General features: G+C 48.9%; 1 protein-coding gene across 4 annotated transcripts; it reads right to left on the minus strand.

Moving 5' to 3' along the window:
- Nucleotides 1-1,574: 1,574 nt before the first annotated feature.
- On the minus strand, nucleotides 1,575-16,507 carry FMOD (fibromodulin). 4 transcript variants are annotated; one of them, XM_019491519.2, is made up of 4 exons: nucleotides 16,453-16,507; nucleotides 15,003-15,893; nucleotides 9,179-10,180; nucleotides 1,575-4,066 (listed from the first exon to the last, which is right to left on the minus strand). In XM_019491519.2, the coding sequence occupies exons 3-4, from the start codon at nucleotides 10,170-10,172 to the stop codon at nucleotides 3,915-3,917; spliced, it is 1,146 nt and encodes a 381-aa protein (XP_019347064.1). In that variant the 5' UTR covers nucleotides 10,173-10,180; nucleotides 15,003-15,893; nucleotides 16,453-16,507; the 3' UTR covers nucleotides 1,575-3,914. The 4 variants fall into 4 exon arrangements, with proteins under 4 accessions (XP_019347064.1, XP_059573046.1, XP_019347063.1 ...); XM_059717063.1 differs by lacking the exon at nucleotides 16,453-16,507 and adding an exon at nucleotides 16,347-16,421; XM_019491518.2 differs by lacking the exon at nucleotides 16,453-16,507 and adding an exon at nucleotides 16,056-16,219.
- Between the last annotated feature and the right edge of the window lie 946 nt (nucleotides 16,508-17,453).

Genomic DNA, 17,453 nt, shown 5'->3' on the forward strand with positions numbered 1-17,453 from the left:
GGAGAACCAGAGCCAGACCCTCGTTCTCAGGGCTGGACTATTGCAAGCCACTGTCTCCAGCCAAAGCTGCCAGGAAGTTTAGCAGTATGTGGGGAGGGGTAACTCAAATGAAATTATGACCCACCAACCAGGCCAGTCAGAAACACCATCAGCCGTAGCAAGCTGCCTCTTTCCCCCACTCCTCAAACCTTCCTAGCCTTATTCCTGTTTCTGTTGATCTGAGATAGATATCTATATCTACATATCTGTCAACATTTCATCTGGTAAAATAAAAATACAGAATGGAGGTTTAGAAAATGAGATTGTCTGAATACTTCTGGATTCATACAATTGCTGTCCATATGAATTTTTACAGCATTTACTAGCTTAACTATTAATGCCCCCCCCCCCCCCCAACAAAAACCAGCCGGAATAGCAGGGCATATACCAGGACATGAAGTACTTAAGAGTGCTCCAGGAAACGTAGACTTAAATTACCTTTCCAGTTTGACTGCCATACCCTTTTTCCCTCCCTGGCAACTGGCAGTCAATTTTTAACATATATATATTTATATATATCGTTTTTCCCTTTAGCTGAGGTACACTAACATTTATAGGAGCCAACACGTGGACGGTATTTGAATGGCAGCCGGGCTACTTTGAAAGGGGGGGAAAGCCACGTAGACTTGTGCAGTATTAGGTCTGGGCCGCTAGTGGGCAAAACTAGCCTGGGTTGTATTTGCAGGAAGATCAGGGCTTAGCAGAGCTGATGGGGAACAGGAGCCCTGCGGCAAGAGTGGATGTTATGGTTCCCAGCATGTGTCTGAAATCATTTTGATTCGTTTTCTCCCCTGGGAGGTAGCATGTATGCAGGATAGCGGAGCTTGAGGGAATTTGTTTCGTACTGACATCACGGGATGCACCCACTGAGATTTGACCCCACAGGGTCTGCACGTGATGATGAGAGACCGCCGGTATCCTAGGAAGTCTAAAATCTAAATAGACAAAGGGTCAGAAGAGAGGCACAGAGAAGGGAAGGGACTTGGCCAAGGTCACCCAGCAGGCCAGTGGCAGAGCCAGGAATAGCATCAGAGGTTTCTGGCTCCCTGTCCTCTGAGTCACTGCCTGAAAGCAGCGGCCTGACCCCTGGCTCTTGCAAGGCTTGCAGGCATGTTTAGCGTTATCTAGAGAAGGTGACTTTCTGCCCCTAATAGAGCCTGTAAATTCTCTGGAGCTGGGACTGTTAACTACATGGTTTGAGGCAGAACACAGTGAGGCCTGATGCACAGCTGGGGCCTCTGGGGTGCTGGGAAGTTAAGAAAGAATAATGGAGCTGTTTGGAGGCGGCTGTTTAGCAGGGTGCCGTCCTTGGCTCGTTTTTCAGGCAGGTCAGTGGAGCTGGGGCAGTCTGTATCAGCTGCAAAGCTGCCCCTGCCGGTTCAGGCTCCTTTAAGGCATCTCAGACTCAGGACCCAAAACTGCTAATCGTTTTTGGCCTTAGATTCTGGGAATATTTGTTTCAGGCCCATCTCCAGTCACCGCCCAGATATGCAGACCCTGGCTTTTGTATGTTTTCATTCCTCGAACACATATCATGCAATTATAGAAAGGGTTTTATTGCTCAGTATGATAATTACAGCTCATGCTTTGATGATAGTACAGGTTTATTTTATATTGTTAGCATGCAGTTTAAATGCAGAGGGTATCGATGACTTCCCTTTAATGAGCTTCCCATTTTCCCCGGGAAGCTCCCCAACCCCTTGTTCTCTCACTAACATGTCCAGTAAACCGTGCCTGGCACTTCAAATTCACCGCCACAAGTCCTTTTGCAATGAGACCCCGGTTCTCTCCGCGGGGGGAAAGGGAGTTTTGAACCAAAGACGAGGGGTGCTTAGATCTGCCTGTCTGCCCTGGGGGGTTTCTCAGGAGAAATTCAGAGCGAACAATGATACAGCCAGACAGGCACTGCAATACTTAACGAATGCACATCACCACCATGGGAAGCAACAGGGGGATTTTGCAATAAGGACAAGTTTGGGCAGCTCCTTTCATTTAGTTGCTGCATCTGAATGGGGAGACCCAGAGGCCTGCCACTCCCAGCTTCAGAGCGTCAGTCTGTTTGTCTGAGTGGTAAAATCTCTACTTCACTGAATTACAGTGAGTCCCTCTTGGCATTTTTGTGTCAAAGCAGGTGGCTTTCTAGTTGGAACTGGCTCTGAATGCTGCTCCCATGAACTGTGGCATTCTTTACCTGCAGCCAAGTGACAGCTGGAAAGAACAATGTGATGTATGCGCTAAAAGCGGTGATTAGTAAAGCTGGAGTCCAGTGGAGCAGAAAGTAATGAGAAACCATCTCCTTGCCAGCGAGAACCACAGCACTGTCTCCCCCTGTTACCAGCTAGTATGTTGAATGGAGTTGATGTGGGAAAGGACACTTATGGAATGATGCTTCCAGCCAGCGCCTGCCTAAGATCTGCCATCTTGCTGCCTCGACTGCAGGAGTCTGTTATATTGAGCCAGAAGCCTTTGACTCGATGCAACTGAAAATGCATGCTCCTGTGGCCTCATGCTTCCTCTCTGCCCCAGGGGAAGGGGAAAAATCTCTTCTGTAGGGACTCTGATTCATCCTATAAACATCCCTTGCAGGACAAGGTGGGATGTGAAAGATGTGGACCCACATGCACCCCCGAGTCCCTGGCTAATGCTGTTTCAAGCATCCATAACTTTTTTCAACTACTCAGTCTAATAAAAGATAGCACATCTACTCAAAAAACCTTGCTTGCCTATGTCCTTAGACCAACACAGCTACAACCAAAAAGCAAGCATCCATAAATGCAGCCAAACACAGCTGTTTAGCCACGTCCACTTCTTCTGCCCTTCCCTCCACGGGTGTTTGCATCTGTGAATCAAATATTAGTACAGGAGATGAAGGGCTGATTTCCCATGGTGACAGAAACAGGCAGATGCTGGGGTGATGGGTGTTATCAAATGCAATAAGGCAAGATGATGGGGACCGTTCAATAGGGAGGATTATATCAGATCAGCAGATCAGCCCAGCATTTCCATCCAATTCTGTATTCTGCTTCTGATCAAGGCCAGCACTAGCTGCTTCAAGAAGATGAAAGAAACCTCCATGGGCAATTCTTGTGTGACCTATCTCTAAGGGTAGTTTTTTTTCCCCCAGACCAACCAGTTAAATCACTGGCCTGTGTGCAGAAGCAGGAAGGTTTTATAATCCTACGAGTTTCACCACAGTGGGGAGCGGGGGTTACTGATTTTGCACCACTGTTGCTGAGATGAGGAGTGGTGACTGGGCCTGGATTGTTAAAAACAGTGGGGATGATTCTCACTTGCAGTTGACGGGATTATACTTTCAATCTCTCTGTGGATGACCCTTGCTTCCCTGTTCTGCTTTTCTGCACTACTCCTTTTCTTAAAATAGGGTTTAATCCTATCCTCTCAGAGTCCCTCCTGTGCAGACCATAAGCGCCAAAGCCATCCCAGCTGGAACCCAACTTTCCAAGGTGCGTTGAAATGGGCCACCAGGAATCCTACTCCATACAACCCAGTTGTGCCAGTGGGAGACAGGTGCAGAAAGACAAGGTTGAGAACTAAGAGAACTGGTTGTTCAGTTAGTAAGAGAACCATTGGGGTTTTACAGGACAAAGTGGAGACCTCGCCCCATACTGATGGCACCCAATTAGACTAGAAGGGGCAGCACCCAGTGAGCGCAGTCAATGAATCAACCCTCCAGAGCAGAGGAGGAACCCTGCGTAGGCTGCTATTGACACCCATATTATGCTATTGCAGAAGCCAAATCAAACCATCAAGCAGCGTTAAAATGAGACTGAAGGCCTTCCCCCAGCATGGGTCACTGGATCTGGTGTGGCATTGCCCTGAGGACAGGGGAGAGGCCAGGGATCCAGGGCTTGGGGTTAAATCTCGATGACGTTAGCCCGCCGCAGGCAGAGTGGTGCATCTGGGGGCATCGCGTTGCGCTGGATCTCGTTCCCATCCAGTCGCAAGACCTGGAGCCTGGAAAAGTTCATGACATCCACGACTGTGCAGAAGCTGCTGATGGAGAATTCTGTGTGGAGAGAAGAAGATGGAGAGCTGAGACAGCCGGAGCTCAGATCTATCTAGCAAGTTGTCTTAGCTAGATTCATGCCATTGCTAATAAGCCATAACATGCATTTATTAATATGGTGCATGCTACTGCAATGCCTTATTCCCTAGAGCAAACTGCTAAGAACCACTCACACACAGCACATTCACTTGGGTCACAAGCAGGGGCTGCATGCAGATTGTTTTCAACAAAGTCACTGTCCTCAAAAACGCATAACGATTTTGGGGGCTTGAGATGTCTTTCAAGAGCTGGATTTCGGAATGCTGAGCCCAAACCCTGTGAAAATCAGACCCCTTTCAACTAGGGCAACCAGTATCACAGGTCATTGCAGAAAATCCTGACCACAGGCCCTTACCTCTTGAGCAAAAGAAGTAATTCTTCTAGCTCATATCAGCAATAAGCTATGGCCCTTTTTTGTGGACCAGGCATGAGATAGGGACAACTCTCACTTTTTCTGGTGTGCTTTAGGAGTAGACCTGCTGATGTCAATGGAGAGAGACTGCTATCACAGAGGAGTGATTCAGACCCCCTGTTTGTATTAATGGGGTGAAAACAGATGGATCGGAGGTCACAGCTGAGTCTATCTCCTTGTCTTCGGCAAGATCCCTGTGAGGACAGTTAAGGGTGCTGTGGTCCCACCTCAGCTATTACAGAGTATTTGGCAACCCTGAACAGCCCCAGGTGGGTCACCGGGAGAGGGATGTGTGTGTGCATACTTCAGAGGAGGGTGGGGATTTTGGTTGTAGCCGTGTTGCTCTAAGGACATAGGCAGACAAGGTTCTTTGGGTAGATGTGATATCTTTTATTACAAAAACTGAGTAGTTGGAAAAAATGTTTTTTGCAAGCTTTTGGGCACAGGGGAAGGTGGCACGGTCCAGCTTCCTCTGCAGGCTCTGGGAAAGGAGTGAGCAGCCAGGGGGCAGCAATACTCCAGGACTTGGCAGATGTGCAAGAAATACCTGGGGGAGGAGGAGAACAAAGAGAACTCCTTAGCACAGCTTTTCCCTGTGCAAAGCTGGAGGGACAGGGAGGTGATGGCTGCTGGGAGGTAAATTCCAGCAGTACAGTGAGAGTCAGGAGGCAGGTGGAGGGAATGGGCCTGGAATCTCCTGCCAGCACTTTCAGTGTCAATAGAAAATCATAAGTGGATTTACTAAAGCATTTACCAGTGGTTAGAGCCAGGGACCTGGGAAACAGGAATCATGCATGCTCTTCCTGCCTCTGCTACTGTTTCACTGTGCAACTTGGTCAAATCACTTTGCCTCTCTCTTGCCCAGGTGCAACACCAGGAAAGTAATACAGCCCGACCCTATTGCTTCTAATATGGTGGTGCCCTGACGTCCTGGGTTCTTTACATACATGTAATAAGAGAGATTCCTGCCTCAGATGACTCTCAGGCTGAGTAGACTGGATAAAGGCTGAGACAGGAAATTCAGGGGGGGAATGACCTGCCCCAGGTCATACAAGGCAGAGCCAAGAGTCAAGCCACAATCCATTTCTTCCCAGTTCTGTTTCCTATCACCTGGGCCACGTTACCTCGGTTTAAATTATTGGCTTTGTAAAGTTGTTTGCGATCCCCGGATGAAAAGGCAGCAGACAAACACCCAATATCATTCTTCAACTGGGATGTGGTATAGGGAAGACTTTGCCAGCCTCGGAGGGACCACCACCACTGTCTTAAAGGCTCAGCAGAGGCCAGGTGTGTGTGTATTACAAACCCTGAACACTGATTCCCTTGATCTGCTGCGTTTCTCGCTCACTACAGGGGGGAAGAAGCAGAGGCTTTCTGAGCAACTCGTTAAACTTGAAAGGTCAAATGCAAAACCTGCAGTAAAAATGAATGAATAAGCAGAGCAGCTTGAGATCCAGAACAATTTAATGGCATCTGTGGACACATTTAGCAAGTGCAATTTTTTTTTAAGCAAACATTTGGGAACTCGCTCCTGTCTCACCTATCCATCACTTCCCCAGCATGGGGCTGCGTGTCTCCTCTGCCACAGCTGATGGCATCACTAACACTTAATTAAAAGAGTGCACACAACGTAGCGAGCTGCTCACAGTCCTGTGACACCACTGCTGCTTAAAGAAGATCGTGACCTCGGGGCTTGACAGGTGAGCGAAGTGGGAATGGATTTTTCCAGTTGTTTCGTTCTTTTAAAAAAGAAACGAGTCTGTTCTGTTTTGTTTTCTCATTTGAGAGAATATAGGTCCTGGCAGAAGATGCCATGTTGCAGTTTCTGGAGATAAAACTATGGAGCGCGGGAAATGTTGCCGCAAGCTTTTTGCTTACCCTGCCTCCAGTAACCTGGAGGGACTTTATCTAGTGTCTCTATCCTAAGATGGTCCCCGTTACAGAAGTGTCTGAACTCCTCGCTGTCCTTTTAGAATATGTGGGGGAGGTCAGTGCTCCTATCCCCACGTCACGGAGTGACTGATCAAGGTCAGACAAAAAGTCGGTGATATAGGTAGCAATCTGTCCAGACAACCTGGCTCTGAGTCATCAGCAGCCTCAGAAGAAGCCATCTCAGACTGGGATTATTGACAGGATACTCCTCCTCCAGAGACCAGGTACAGAAATGGGAGGCTGTACATTGGGACACAAGAGATCTGGTTTTAATCCCAGCTCAGCCACCCTCTCCTTTTGCCTGTCTTGTCTATTTGGACTGGAAACTCTTTGAGAGAGAGAGTGTGTACAGCCCATCCCCCAGTTGGGTCCCAATCCTTGTGGGGACCTTTAGGCAAGGGAATAAGATGAAAACCTTGAGTCTGCTGAACATCCTCCAGGAGAAAACAGCACTAATACTTGCTCAGCGACTGACTCAAGGTTGGTTTCTAAAGGTCACCGCAAACTGAAAGGTTCCCTGTTCCCTACCAGCCATTTTTACAGCCTGCACATACATGCCATTAATAATTCTGGGATCTCCGTTGCAATGTTTCCATTCTCTTTTGAGAGGGGACCAATTTCTGAGCAGGAAAGTTGCTCCTGTGTGCAGAATGTTTTACGGAGCAATCTAGACACTGACATAAGACTTTCCAATGTGCCAGCATCCTCCCATTACATCTAAGCTACTTTGGATAATTCAAAGTTTAAGAATAAATCAGCCAAAGGCTGCACTTCCAGATGATGCCAAGCTGGAGAAATTTCAAGAGCTATGGATGCAAGAAGTTCAGTGCGTCCCAGTAAACTTGGGAAGAGCGAGAAAGGGACCGAACAAAATAGCACGTCTTTCTTCTTCTCATATGTCCTCTTGGTTGGGCCCTTCTAAAGAGAGCAATCAAGGAAGCCAGAAACTTTTGTGTACTAGTTTTAGGGCCCTGCAGCGTGGGTCAGATGCTAAAGACTCTTCTTCCAGAAGCTTTGCTAGTAACTAGCCAGTGCAAGCCACAGCTCAGGGTTGCATTCTCCCGTCTCAGTCCCCATGAGCAGCTTCCACTAACGAAAGCTGGTTCCTGGCCAGTCAGTGCCTCTATGAGCCAAGGACACATCAGTCATGGAGACTTTTGAACCAGACAGTGCTGTCTCCGCAGGTGTCACTAGCAGAAAACAGAAGTCCTGACTGGTGAAGGGGCCATGTCAAACTCACAAGAGATAGGCGGGAGGGAATGACCTGAACGGGACTCGCACGGCCCCCGGGATCTCATCAGATGTGCTAAGCTATGTATGGCTCTAGAAGCAGGCTCCTTGGCTCTGTTTTCCTCCTTGTGTCGCCAGTGTGACAGAGCCTGGCATTAACAAAGAGGAAGCAGAGAGACGCCTGCCATCAAGGTAGGACAGGGCGAGCCCGCAGCATCCATTACAACGCCCGGAAGATCCCTGCAGTGGGGAATTGCAAATAGGGAGCCACTGGCTGAGGAGGACTGTTTGTACTGGGAACGGATGGCTCGGGGCCTGCTCCACATGGAAATCATTTACTGATAAGTCCAAGTCGAGCAGACACAAACATTCCTTCCATAGCGCAGCCACTGGTACCCGCAGCCTGCGGGGAGCCCCCACCCCGTCTGGCCCCAGCAGAGATCCTGCTACCCCAGCTGGAGGGAGCCTCCTCCTTCTTAGACACTTGCTCAAGTTTTATTGTCACTATCCCGCAGGACGCCCCATATCAGCCCACGCCAGTGTCTGAGCTAGTGTAAATGGATGCAGTTCCTCTGCCAAGGAGACTGCCAGAAGGGGCAGGCAGCAGCTCTGATTAACGGGCTGTAACAGTGATGTGTGCTGGCAGCGCCAGGCTGTGGAGGAGGGGAGTGGTGGCTCTCCAGCACCCCAGGACCTGGGAGCATCACTGTTTTGACACCCCTGCCAGCAATGTCAAGCAGCGAGGGAGCCATCCAGGGACAGATACATGAGACATGAGAGTAGGCAGAAACTCAGATGACACAGATGCGCACCCCCACCGGTGCCAAATGCATCCGGGCATCATGTAGTGCAGTTCCTATGGATGGAAACGCTGGCCTGTGCTAGGAGATGGGGGTTACATGGAAAGCTCATACTGACTTGGCCTTTCCCCCAGGGCACGTATGTACTTCAGTGCACCAACACTATGCTCCATGCTCCTGGGGCCAAATACAGCCCTGCTGGGAGCAGACACCCAGCAGCTGTCAATGCCAGGTGTGACTTGCACCACTTACACCTTCTTCCTGAGCAAAGTTGCAGCCAGGGGGCCTGTTGGCATTTATCCACGCCAAATAAATGTGTTTACTAACTATATTCAAATACACCAGGCGTAGCTACCCATGTATGACTTCTGATTAGCTTCCATAATGTAGAGTACGAGTGCCATTACAACAGCACCATTCAGCCAAGGATCTCCAAGCACTTTATGAAGATATCATCACAGACGGAAGAAACTGAGGCACAGGGAGGGGAAGTGATTGCCAAAGGCCACCCAAGAAATCCGTGGCAGCGACAGGACTGAAACCCCAGTCTCTACATCCCAATCTCCATGCGCAAACCAGCCTCTGGCAGCCAGAAAAGGCATCTGACTCATCGCCCTCCCATTTCCTGCCCTTACACTGATCATTGGACCATGCGCTACCCTGTCTGCATTGCAAGTTTAATGCCAGGATGGTACTCACCATTGATTTGGTTCCCTTGAAGGTAGAGGTTCTCGAGTTGGGTGCTAACCCGGGGGATCTTCTGGAACCTGTTGTAAGACAGATCCAGCTCGAGAATGCTGCTGCTGTTGAAGGCATTAGAAGCGAGTCCCTCGTTCGTCAGGGTGTTGTGGGCCAGGCGGACGTAGAGCAGTTTGGGGGACACCTTGAAGTACTCATCTGGGATCGTGTTGATGTAGTTATAATCTAGGTAGAGCTGTTCCAGAGCAATCGGGAGACCATCTGGGACCTTTCTGAGGTGGTTGTAGCTCAGATCAACCAGGATCAAGGACTTTAACCCCTTGAAGGATGCTGCTATTTCATAGATGTAGTTGTGACTGAGGTACAGAGCGGTGAGGTTCTCCAAGCCTTCCAGAGCATTGGCTGGGATCTTGCTGATCTGATTGTAAGCCAGGTGGAGCTCTCTCAGGGACCTAGGCAGGGGGCCGGGCATCTTGGTCAGGTTGTTGTTGTTCAGATATAACCTCTCCAGGTTCTTGAGCTTGGCAAAGATCTTCTTGCCCATCTTCTCGCTGCTTATCTGGTTGCCATGCAGCGCGATCCATTCCAAGTTTGTGGCATTGTCAAATGCTGCCTCTTGGATGGAGGTGATCTGGTTGTTCTGGAAGTAGACGTACTTCATCCTGGAAGGCACGAAGGGAAGATACCTCAGGTTGCGACCGTCACAGTACATTGCGGACGGGAGGTTGGGTGGACAGTCGCATTCTTGGGGGCACTGCCTGGAAACAGGCTGCACAGGCTCAGGGGCAGGTTCTGCTACGGACATTTCCCCTGGAGCATAATAGTACGGGGGGCTCTCATCCTCGTAGTAGGGCACGTAGTTATAAGAAGGTACCCGGGCTTGCCGAAGTAAATACTGCATCCATAGTTCGTCCTCATAATAATACTGGGCCTGTGAGACCCCGCAGATCCCAGCCAGTATCAGGATAGCAAACCAGTGCATTGTGTTGAACATCAAGGAATCTGTATGGAAGGAGAAAGGGGAGGGACGGGGGCAACATGAGCATTTATTAGGTCAGGCACAAGTAAAATAGGAAGCTGATGGGAGGCTGTGGAGCTGGATGGACAGAGCAGTGGGCAGACTGAGATCTTCACCTGGTCTTCTGGGTGAGTGGGGGCAAACCAGATCCCCCCACTTTATCTCAGTGTTTCTATCTGTAAAATGGGCCACCATGGTAAAGCATTTTGAGACGTACTGATAAATAAAGGGCTATTTAAGAGCTGGAAGTTATTATCAGATCACTGAGCATCTAGTGCTACTGTAACAGATAGGATTAATCCAGCTTTCCAAGAATGTGTCTGTAAACATTTGCTCCAGTAACAGCTGCCAATTCTCAACCCTTTAGTTTGCCATGCACGAACATACCTTCCAGTGAAATTTTTAATGCAGGATTTTTATGATGTAGGATGCAGGGGCGCCAACTGAAATTTGGATCTTTGGCGCTAGCTGCAGTGTGTATTAAGAGACAAACTCCTTGCCCTGAAGAGCTTACAGGGCATTTAGACGAGAGGCACAAAAAAAGAGGAAACAGAGGTGGGAAGGGATTTGCACACAGTCACCCAGTGGGGAGCAAAGCCTAGGACTCGTGACTCCCAGTCCGATGCCTGGCACACTGCAACTGGAGCTTTGTAAGGCTTTGTACCAGGAGCCTCTTTGCATGTGCATCTTGGAAGCTGAGAGTCATCCACTAAGGCGGCAGAAAAAATGCAATGTGATTTTATTTTATTTTTTAAAATAGCCAGCTGGGTATTGCAGAGGACAAACTGTGAATAGCAAATGCTTGGAGCGACTTGTCTCTAATAGGAGTTAATCTTTAGGAGAAGGCTTGAGAGACCAAATTGACCGCACTCAATTAGTTTGCCCTGGCTGATTACAATCTTAATCGATACAGCTATCCATTACCAATCCAGAAGGAGCCGTGTGGCAGCTGCAGCTGCAGGATGGATTGCGCTCAACAAACTCATCAGTCCTACTCATTTACAACACGCATTCCTGCAGCATTTTGCCAGCTCACTTTTGCTCATCTCATCAGCAGAAAAATGGGACGTTCCGACTGTTTGCAACGTGTATGAAATCAAACTCAACAAGTTCAAGCTTATTTTAAATGAGCACACTTTGAAAAGCCTGGGTGATGAAAAGCTCAGCTTGCACAATTCACATGAGTACTCAAGAATTAGGGGGATCTTGTTCAAGCATGCTAATAGGCGAGCACAACAACTGGGGGGAAGACAGTCAATGTGGAACCCAGAAATAAGCATTAAGCATAGATTTATGAATTGGAAACCCAATAGAAAAAGATTAACACCTGCTCATGGATAACTTGCAAACAGAAAATAAAGGAGAATAAATTAGTGGGATGAAACAGTTTGCTGGGATTATTTCAAATCATCATACTCTGAGACCCGTAGGGATGGTTCAATGGAACAAGAGATATTTTGACTAGAAGAGCGGGTACCACTGAGAGAATAGGGTTTTAGACTGGGGCTCAGCACTCCACTGTCACAAACAGGATTTACCTCCTTAAGTTCTCAGTGAGGTGGGAAGCTTAACCCCATTTTACAGGGTAACTGAGGCACAGGCTAGATGGTGTGACTGCAAACAAGTCACTTTAAAAAAAGCTGTAACAAATCCAGGAATAAAATCAAGGTTTGCAGTCATATCATAGCAGTGAGATTCATATGAGGTCCTAGATGATGGCTTGTCTTCCTTCATTAACTCTTACTAACCTGGTATAGAATAGCAGGCAAAGATGAGATCTATCCAGGTGATGCTCTTTGCTGCTCTGAATGGGGCATGAGAAGGGATTCTGCTTCCCTGCTGACTTCTCCATCCAAGGTTGGACGTTCATAGCCACAGAGTCACTTTTATGACTCTGGTGTTCACAAGCAGAAGTGGTGGCCTGTGCAATAGGTGCACCTAGTCCCCGCTGAAGAGGGATCACCCATACTGCAGCAAAGGGTTTCCCTCCTTTCACTGCGGGGTTGGAGGAGAGTCTGGGGAGTCTCTTCATTAAGGTTATCCTTACTGCAGCTCTGTGCTCTGGAACTACATGCAGCATGATGTCAAGCAAGAAGGTTCCTTGCCCTGGTCACCTCTGCTGTGGCATGAAGCTCTGGTGTCCTGCCAGCCCCGAGGTCTGTATATCAATACATACCCAGGGCTGGGTGAAATTCATGGACACTGCAACCTGGAGCCCATGCACACACATAGCCGCCAGGGCTGGCTTGTGGGAAGGTTTCTGTCTACAGAAGGGTATCAGAGCAAACCAGAAAGAACCCAGTCCCAGTTGCATGTCTCAAAGGCATTCCCAGTCTGCCCCACTGTCATTTCCACTTATGGCAGGACTTTGGGACAGTGCTGACGTAAGTCACCTGCACTTGCTGCAGTCCCTGAACTCCTGCTAGGAAGGCCTGGGCTCCACGTTGCGATGCATATGTGGGCTCGCTTGCTCTGTGCTGACTGCACCAAACCCGGAAGCGAGGTGGTAAAGCCACATGGAGGGGGCACCTCCCACTGCGGCCCTGAAGGTCTCCATCTCCAACATCCTTGAGAGCAGTGGCAAGGGGCATCCCCAGGGCAGGTTCATCATCTCCTTTCTGAGTCTGATGCTTGCGGAAAGGGAGCAGGTGAGCAGGGCTGTGCTTCTTAATCTCTCCCTGTGTCCCTATCTTTCACTTACGCATCTTGCGGGGCAATACTACTATGTCCTGTCCTTTTTGGTCTTAAACTCTCAACTGTTAGAGGCAGGAATGGTCTCTCATTAGCTGTATGTGCAGCCCAATGGGTCTCTGGTCTTGGCTGGTGCTGCTGAACTAGAAGCAATAAAGAGGCCTCCAGAAACACAAGCAAGTGGGAAAGTTGGTGCCCCATGCACCCTTTGGACTTGGTGCTTGGAGTAGGACCCTACCGACTCAGGTGTGCTGTCTCTGCAGTGCAGATGCCCCACCACCAAGGATCCAGATGGAGCAGGCTGTCTTCAGACTCATTAGTTACCATTAGGAGCCCCTGAATTACTAGCACTGGGCCTAACTTTCCTAGACTCAGAGAGATGCACACCAGCTAAAACTGTAGCAGGGGATGGGTATGTATAGCTGCAACACTAAATGTGAATCTCATCACTCCAGACAAAGAGGGTACAGTGCTGCTCTGATCCCGACTGCCCTGCCTCGAGCTGGTGAGCTGGCACACAGCTCATGCAGGAAGAAAAGAGGGATTGAAACCTCTGTGGTCAGGCTCTTCATAATTTTTTCTATCCCACTTTTTCCATACGCATGGGAGTGCCTGCAGCTGACGGGGCACATGGAGCGGGGTGCATTAGAGACTCTGAGTGTGCTGTGAGACGTCAGCGCACACGGGCTGCTTCGGGGATCGGCTCTCTCCCTGCTCCCATTCCAGGGGCACCTTGCCTGGTAAAACACGGCTGCCGGCTTCTGCGGCAGCTCTGCCTGGCATACAAGCATCCTCCACCCATGCTGAAGTCCTCTTTCCCCCCGTGCAACACTGATCGAAGAACATTTCTCTACCCTGTGCAGCACTGTTCCTTAAGGAAAGTCTCCATTACACAGAATGGCACCTAGGGGCTCTTTCATCCATATGCAACACCTTCCTAGATGGTCTCTGTCTTGATTCCTCGACATACAACACCTTTTCCCTCTCTTTCAGGGGCTTCTCTTCCACCTTCTGAACCCTTGCTGTCAGTGTATTTCCAGCACCCAACTCCTTTTCTATGGTGGTATCTGAATTCCTTCCAGATGTAGGATAATATATGTGTACTGAATCTCTGTCTCCATCAGCCTGACCAAGCCTGTTTCATTTTCATGAACTGCTTTTCTAATTGGGATTGACACCCTGTACCACCATGAGATTTATCCATCCCTCATCATTTGCACCTTCTGACCATCACAACCTAGGTGCTACAACCTAGTGTAGATGGGACACTGGCACCATAGCCAGGTACCTGTCCTGGGAGAAGGGGGTACTCAGGTGGAGGTTGCAGCATGGAGACTGGCACAGATTTTTGTGCCAGGCTCTCATCTCCTTTCTCCCTTCCAGGAACTTCACAAATTGCCAAGGGGGAAAAAGGTTTAGTAAGGATGAGTGCTTTCCCCACTGCTCCCACACCAGCCATTCAAACAGCCTTCCAGGCTCAGCCCTGTGCCACCCGTGTTGCTGGCATGTGATTCACATGCCACCCTGCTTCAGCGTCGTGCTGGCAGCGTGGCGAGCGGGGCTGCATTCCCTCTGCCACACAGGTAGGCAAATAAATGGAGCCAGAAACAATCCAAATAAATACAGAAAGGAACTTACCAGGCTAAGAGGGTCTTTTCCAAAGCCTCAGCACTCTTCTGCCTGATCTCCTTGTGTTAAAGAGCATGTGTGTGCATCTCAGTTTGCCAGGGTTGGTGCCCGCCCCAGATCCCTGATCAAATATTGTGCTTGCAGGTCACAGGCTCAGCAGGGTAGTGTTTCTTTCTTTTTTTTTTTTTTTTTTTTGTGAGTGACCTCCTAACAGCAGACAGTTTGCAGAGGAGAGTGAAGAGACCCTAACGCTGCCTGACGTTATAAATAACCTGCTTTTTCTCTCCTCTCTCCCTCTCCCTCTCGCTCGTCTCTCCTTGCCGAAGCGTTGGCAGTTTCCAGGCTCTCTGTTTAACGAGTTAGTGGAATTGTGGATGTTGTTTTTAACAGAGTCTCGCTAGGTCTCCTGTGTTTCTCATCAGGAAAAGCTGATGAGGCAGGAGGCCAGGTTAAAAAAAAAAAAGAAAGAATAAAAAAGTATCAAACCTTTGAGGGACGAAGATGAGTTCTTCAGAGATGGAGCCGCTCTGACCTATGTGCCGGCAGGATGAGATAGATCAGAGCTGCCCGGAGGGTGCAAGCCCTTGCCTGTCGGTCATCAGCCAATCTCAGCATGCAGATATATTGCAGAAATATTTCTCCTTGGTATTTACTAGCAGCATCCAAGGTACAGAAGTTACATACCAAAGATCTCATATAACACTAAGAATTTGTCTTCACCTCTTGGTGAGAGGAGTCAGACTGGCAGCCCTGGGAGCTGAAGTCCTTTGCCCAGTTGCAGGGAGGGAACAGTTTTGTGCTTAGCTACTGTGGTGAAGGATGCCATAGAGAAACCAAGGCAAAGGTAGAAGCCCGGGTGCCAATCTGCACTCTGTCTCTCTTTGTGGCCTCCCTTACTATAGCCTCTGGATATCTCATAAGCTTTAACATGGGCATCCTCCAAAAACTCCTGTCATAGGGGAATGTGTTGATGATCTTGGCTTTATAAATGAGGTATGGAAGCAGAGGAAGACACATGCTGCCCTGTATGACCTTAGACAAGTCGCTATTTTGCGCTCCAGGCTAAACCCCCCACCACTAGACTCTCCTTCCTTTCTGGAAGGGGAGTCCAATTCCTCCACTCAAATCCTCTAACTACAAAGAGCTCCCTCCTCCGTGTGCCAGTTTTGTCCACCGGTGACATGAGGATAATGCTGTGAAGGCAGCTTTGAAGTCTGTGGAGGAAATACGCTTACACTGAAGCTAACCAAGTCTTATCGATCCACAGCACAGGAACAGGCAATCCGGGTTGCTCCCACGTTATAGACGCTTCGCTGCCAGATTGCCGAGGATTCAGTGCTCCAGGGCTTTGCCTTCCCCTGGGTTCCAAGTCACGTGCTGCTTTGAAAAATTCAAGACACAATAATTATTATTTAAACATTTCCTCTCCCTCCTACAAAAAAGAAAGAAAGAAAAACAAAGTCCAGCTGGTAATATATCCCTAGCTGCAGCAGCAAGCTGGACTGACTAAGGTTTTCAAAGGAACACGGATTTTGTTACATTTAGTTAGGTGCCAAACTCCCTTAGGCTTGTCTTCAGTCATTTTCCTTTGAAAATCTCAGTTGAAATGAATCCCTTCTTTTTGGTGTTCTTGCCATGACCCTATGAATCCATGAAGAGCCCCAAAAAACTGCTCATTGTAGCAAGGAAGAATATTATATTAATTCATGGAGCTTCAAATCATTGAAAATGAGGGTTGGAAGGGAGCTCACGAGGTCACATCTAGTCCAACCCCCTGCTCAAAGCAGGACCACCCCTAGCTATCATCTTCCCAGCCAAGGCTTTGTCTACCTGGGTCTTAAAAACCTCCAGAGATGGAGATCCCACCACCTCTCCAGGTAACCTGTTCCAGTGTTTGGCTACCCTTCTAGTGAGAGAGTTTTTCCTAATAACGAACCTAAACTTCCCTTGCTGCAACTTAAGCCCATTGCTCCTTGTTCTGTCATCTGCTGCCACTGCGAACAGTCCAGCTCTATCCTCTTTGCAACCCCCTGCAGGGAGTTGAAGGCTGTTATTAAATCCCCTCTCAGTCTTTTCTTCTCCAGACTAAATAAGCCCAGTTCCCTCCGCCTCTCCTCACCAGTCATGTCCCCCAGCCCCTGAACTATTTTTGTTGTCCTCCACTGGACTCTCCAGTTTATCCACATCCTTTCTGTAGTGGGGGCCCAAGACTGGCCACAGGATTCCAGATGCAGCCTCACCAGTGCTGAATAGGGGGGAAGAATCAATGCTCCTACTAATGCAGCCCAGGATGCCGTTAGCCTTCTTGGCAACCAGCGCTCACGGCTGGCTCATATTCAGCTTCTTGTCTACTGTGACCCCCAGGTCCTTTTCTGCAGAGCTGCTGCCCAGCTAGTCACCCCCCAGCCTGTACTGGTGCATGGGGTTGTGCAGGACTTTGCACTTGTCCTTATTGCATCTCATCTTCTTAGGAAAGGGATCGGTTGGGTGACCACGCAGCTGCCTACCATAGAGCATGGCAGACTGGACTGCTTCTAAAGCTGTCAAGAGTACTCCCAAGCTGGGTCATTACAATTGCCGAAACACTTCTCTGTAACAGATGATTCAAAGTCCATCTTGGGCAGGGGATAAGCACATGGAAGAGACAGGTCAATGGACTTCCACAGGGCTCAGTGTTGGCCCCAACCCTGTTCAACTTCCACATAAATGACCCACCAACAACCACATCCCACAATCTTATCTATGCTGATGGCATCTACCGCGCTCCTCAAGCGCTATCTTTTCACACTCTGCACCAGACCCTGAATGAAGATGTGGCAAAGCTGGCAGATTACATGGCGGCTCATGCTGAGTCCTGCCAAAACTGTATCCAGTATATTGCACCTGCACAATGCCAGTGCCAAAAAAGAACTTAACATCTGCATGGGTGGCCAGAAA

Source organism: Alligator mississippiensis, chromosome 14, assembly GCF_030867095.1.
Source record: "Alligator mississippiensis isolate rAllMis1 chromosome 14, rAllMis1, whole genome shotgun sequence".
In the NCBI taxonomy this organism is placed as follows: domain Eukaryota; kingdom Metazoa; phylum Chordata; order Crocodylia; family Alligatoridae; genus Alligator; species Alligator mississippiensis.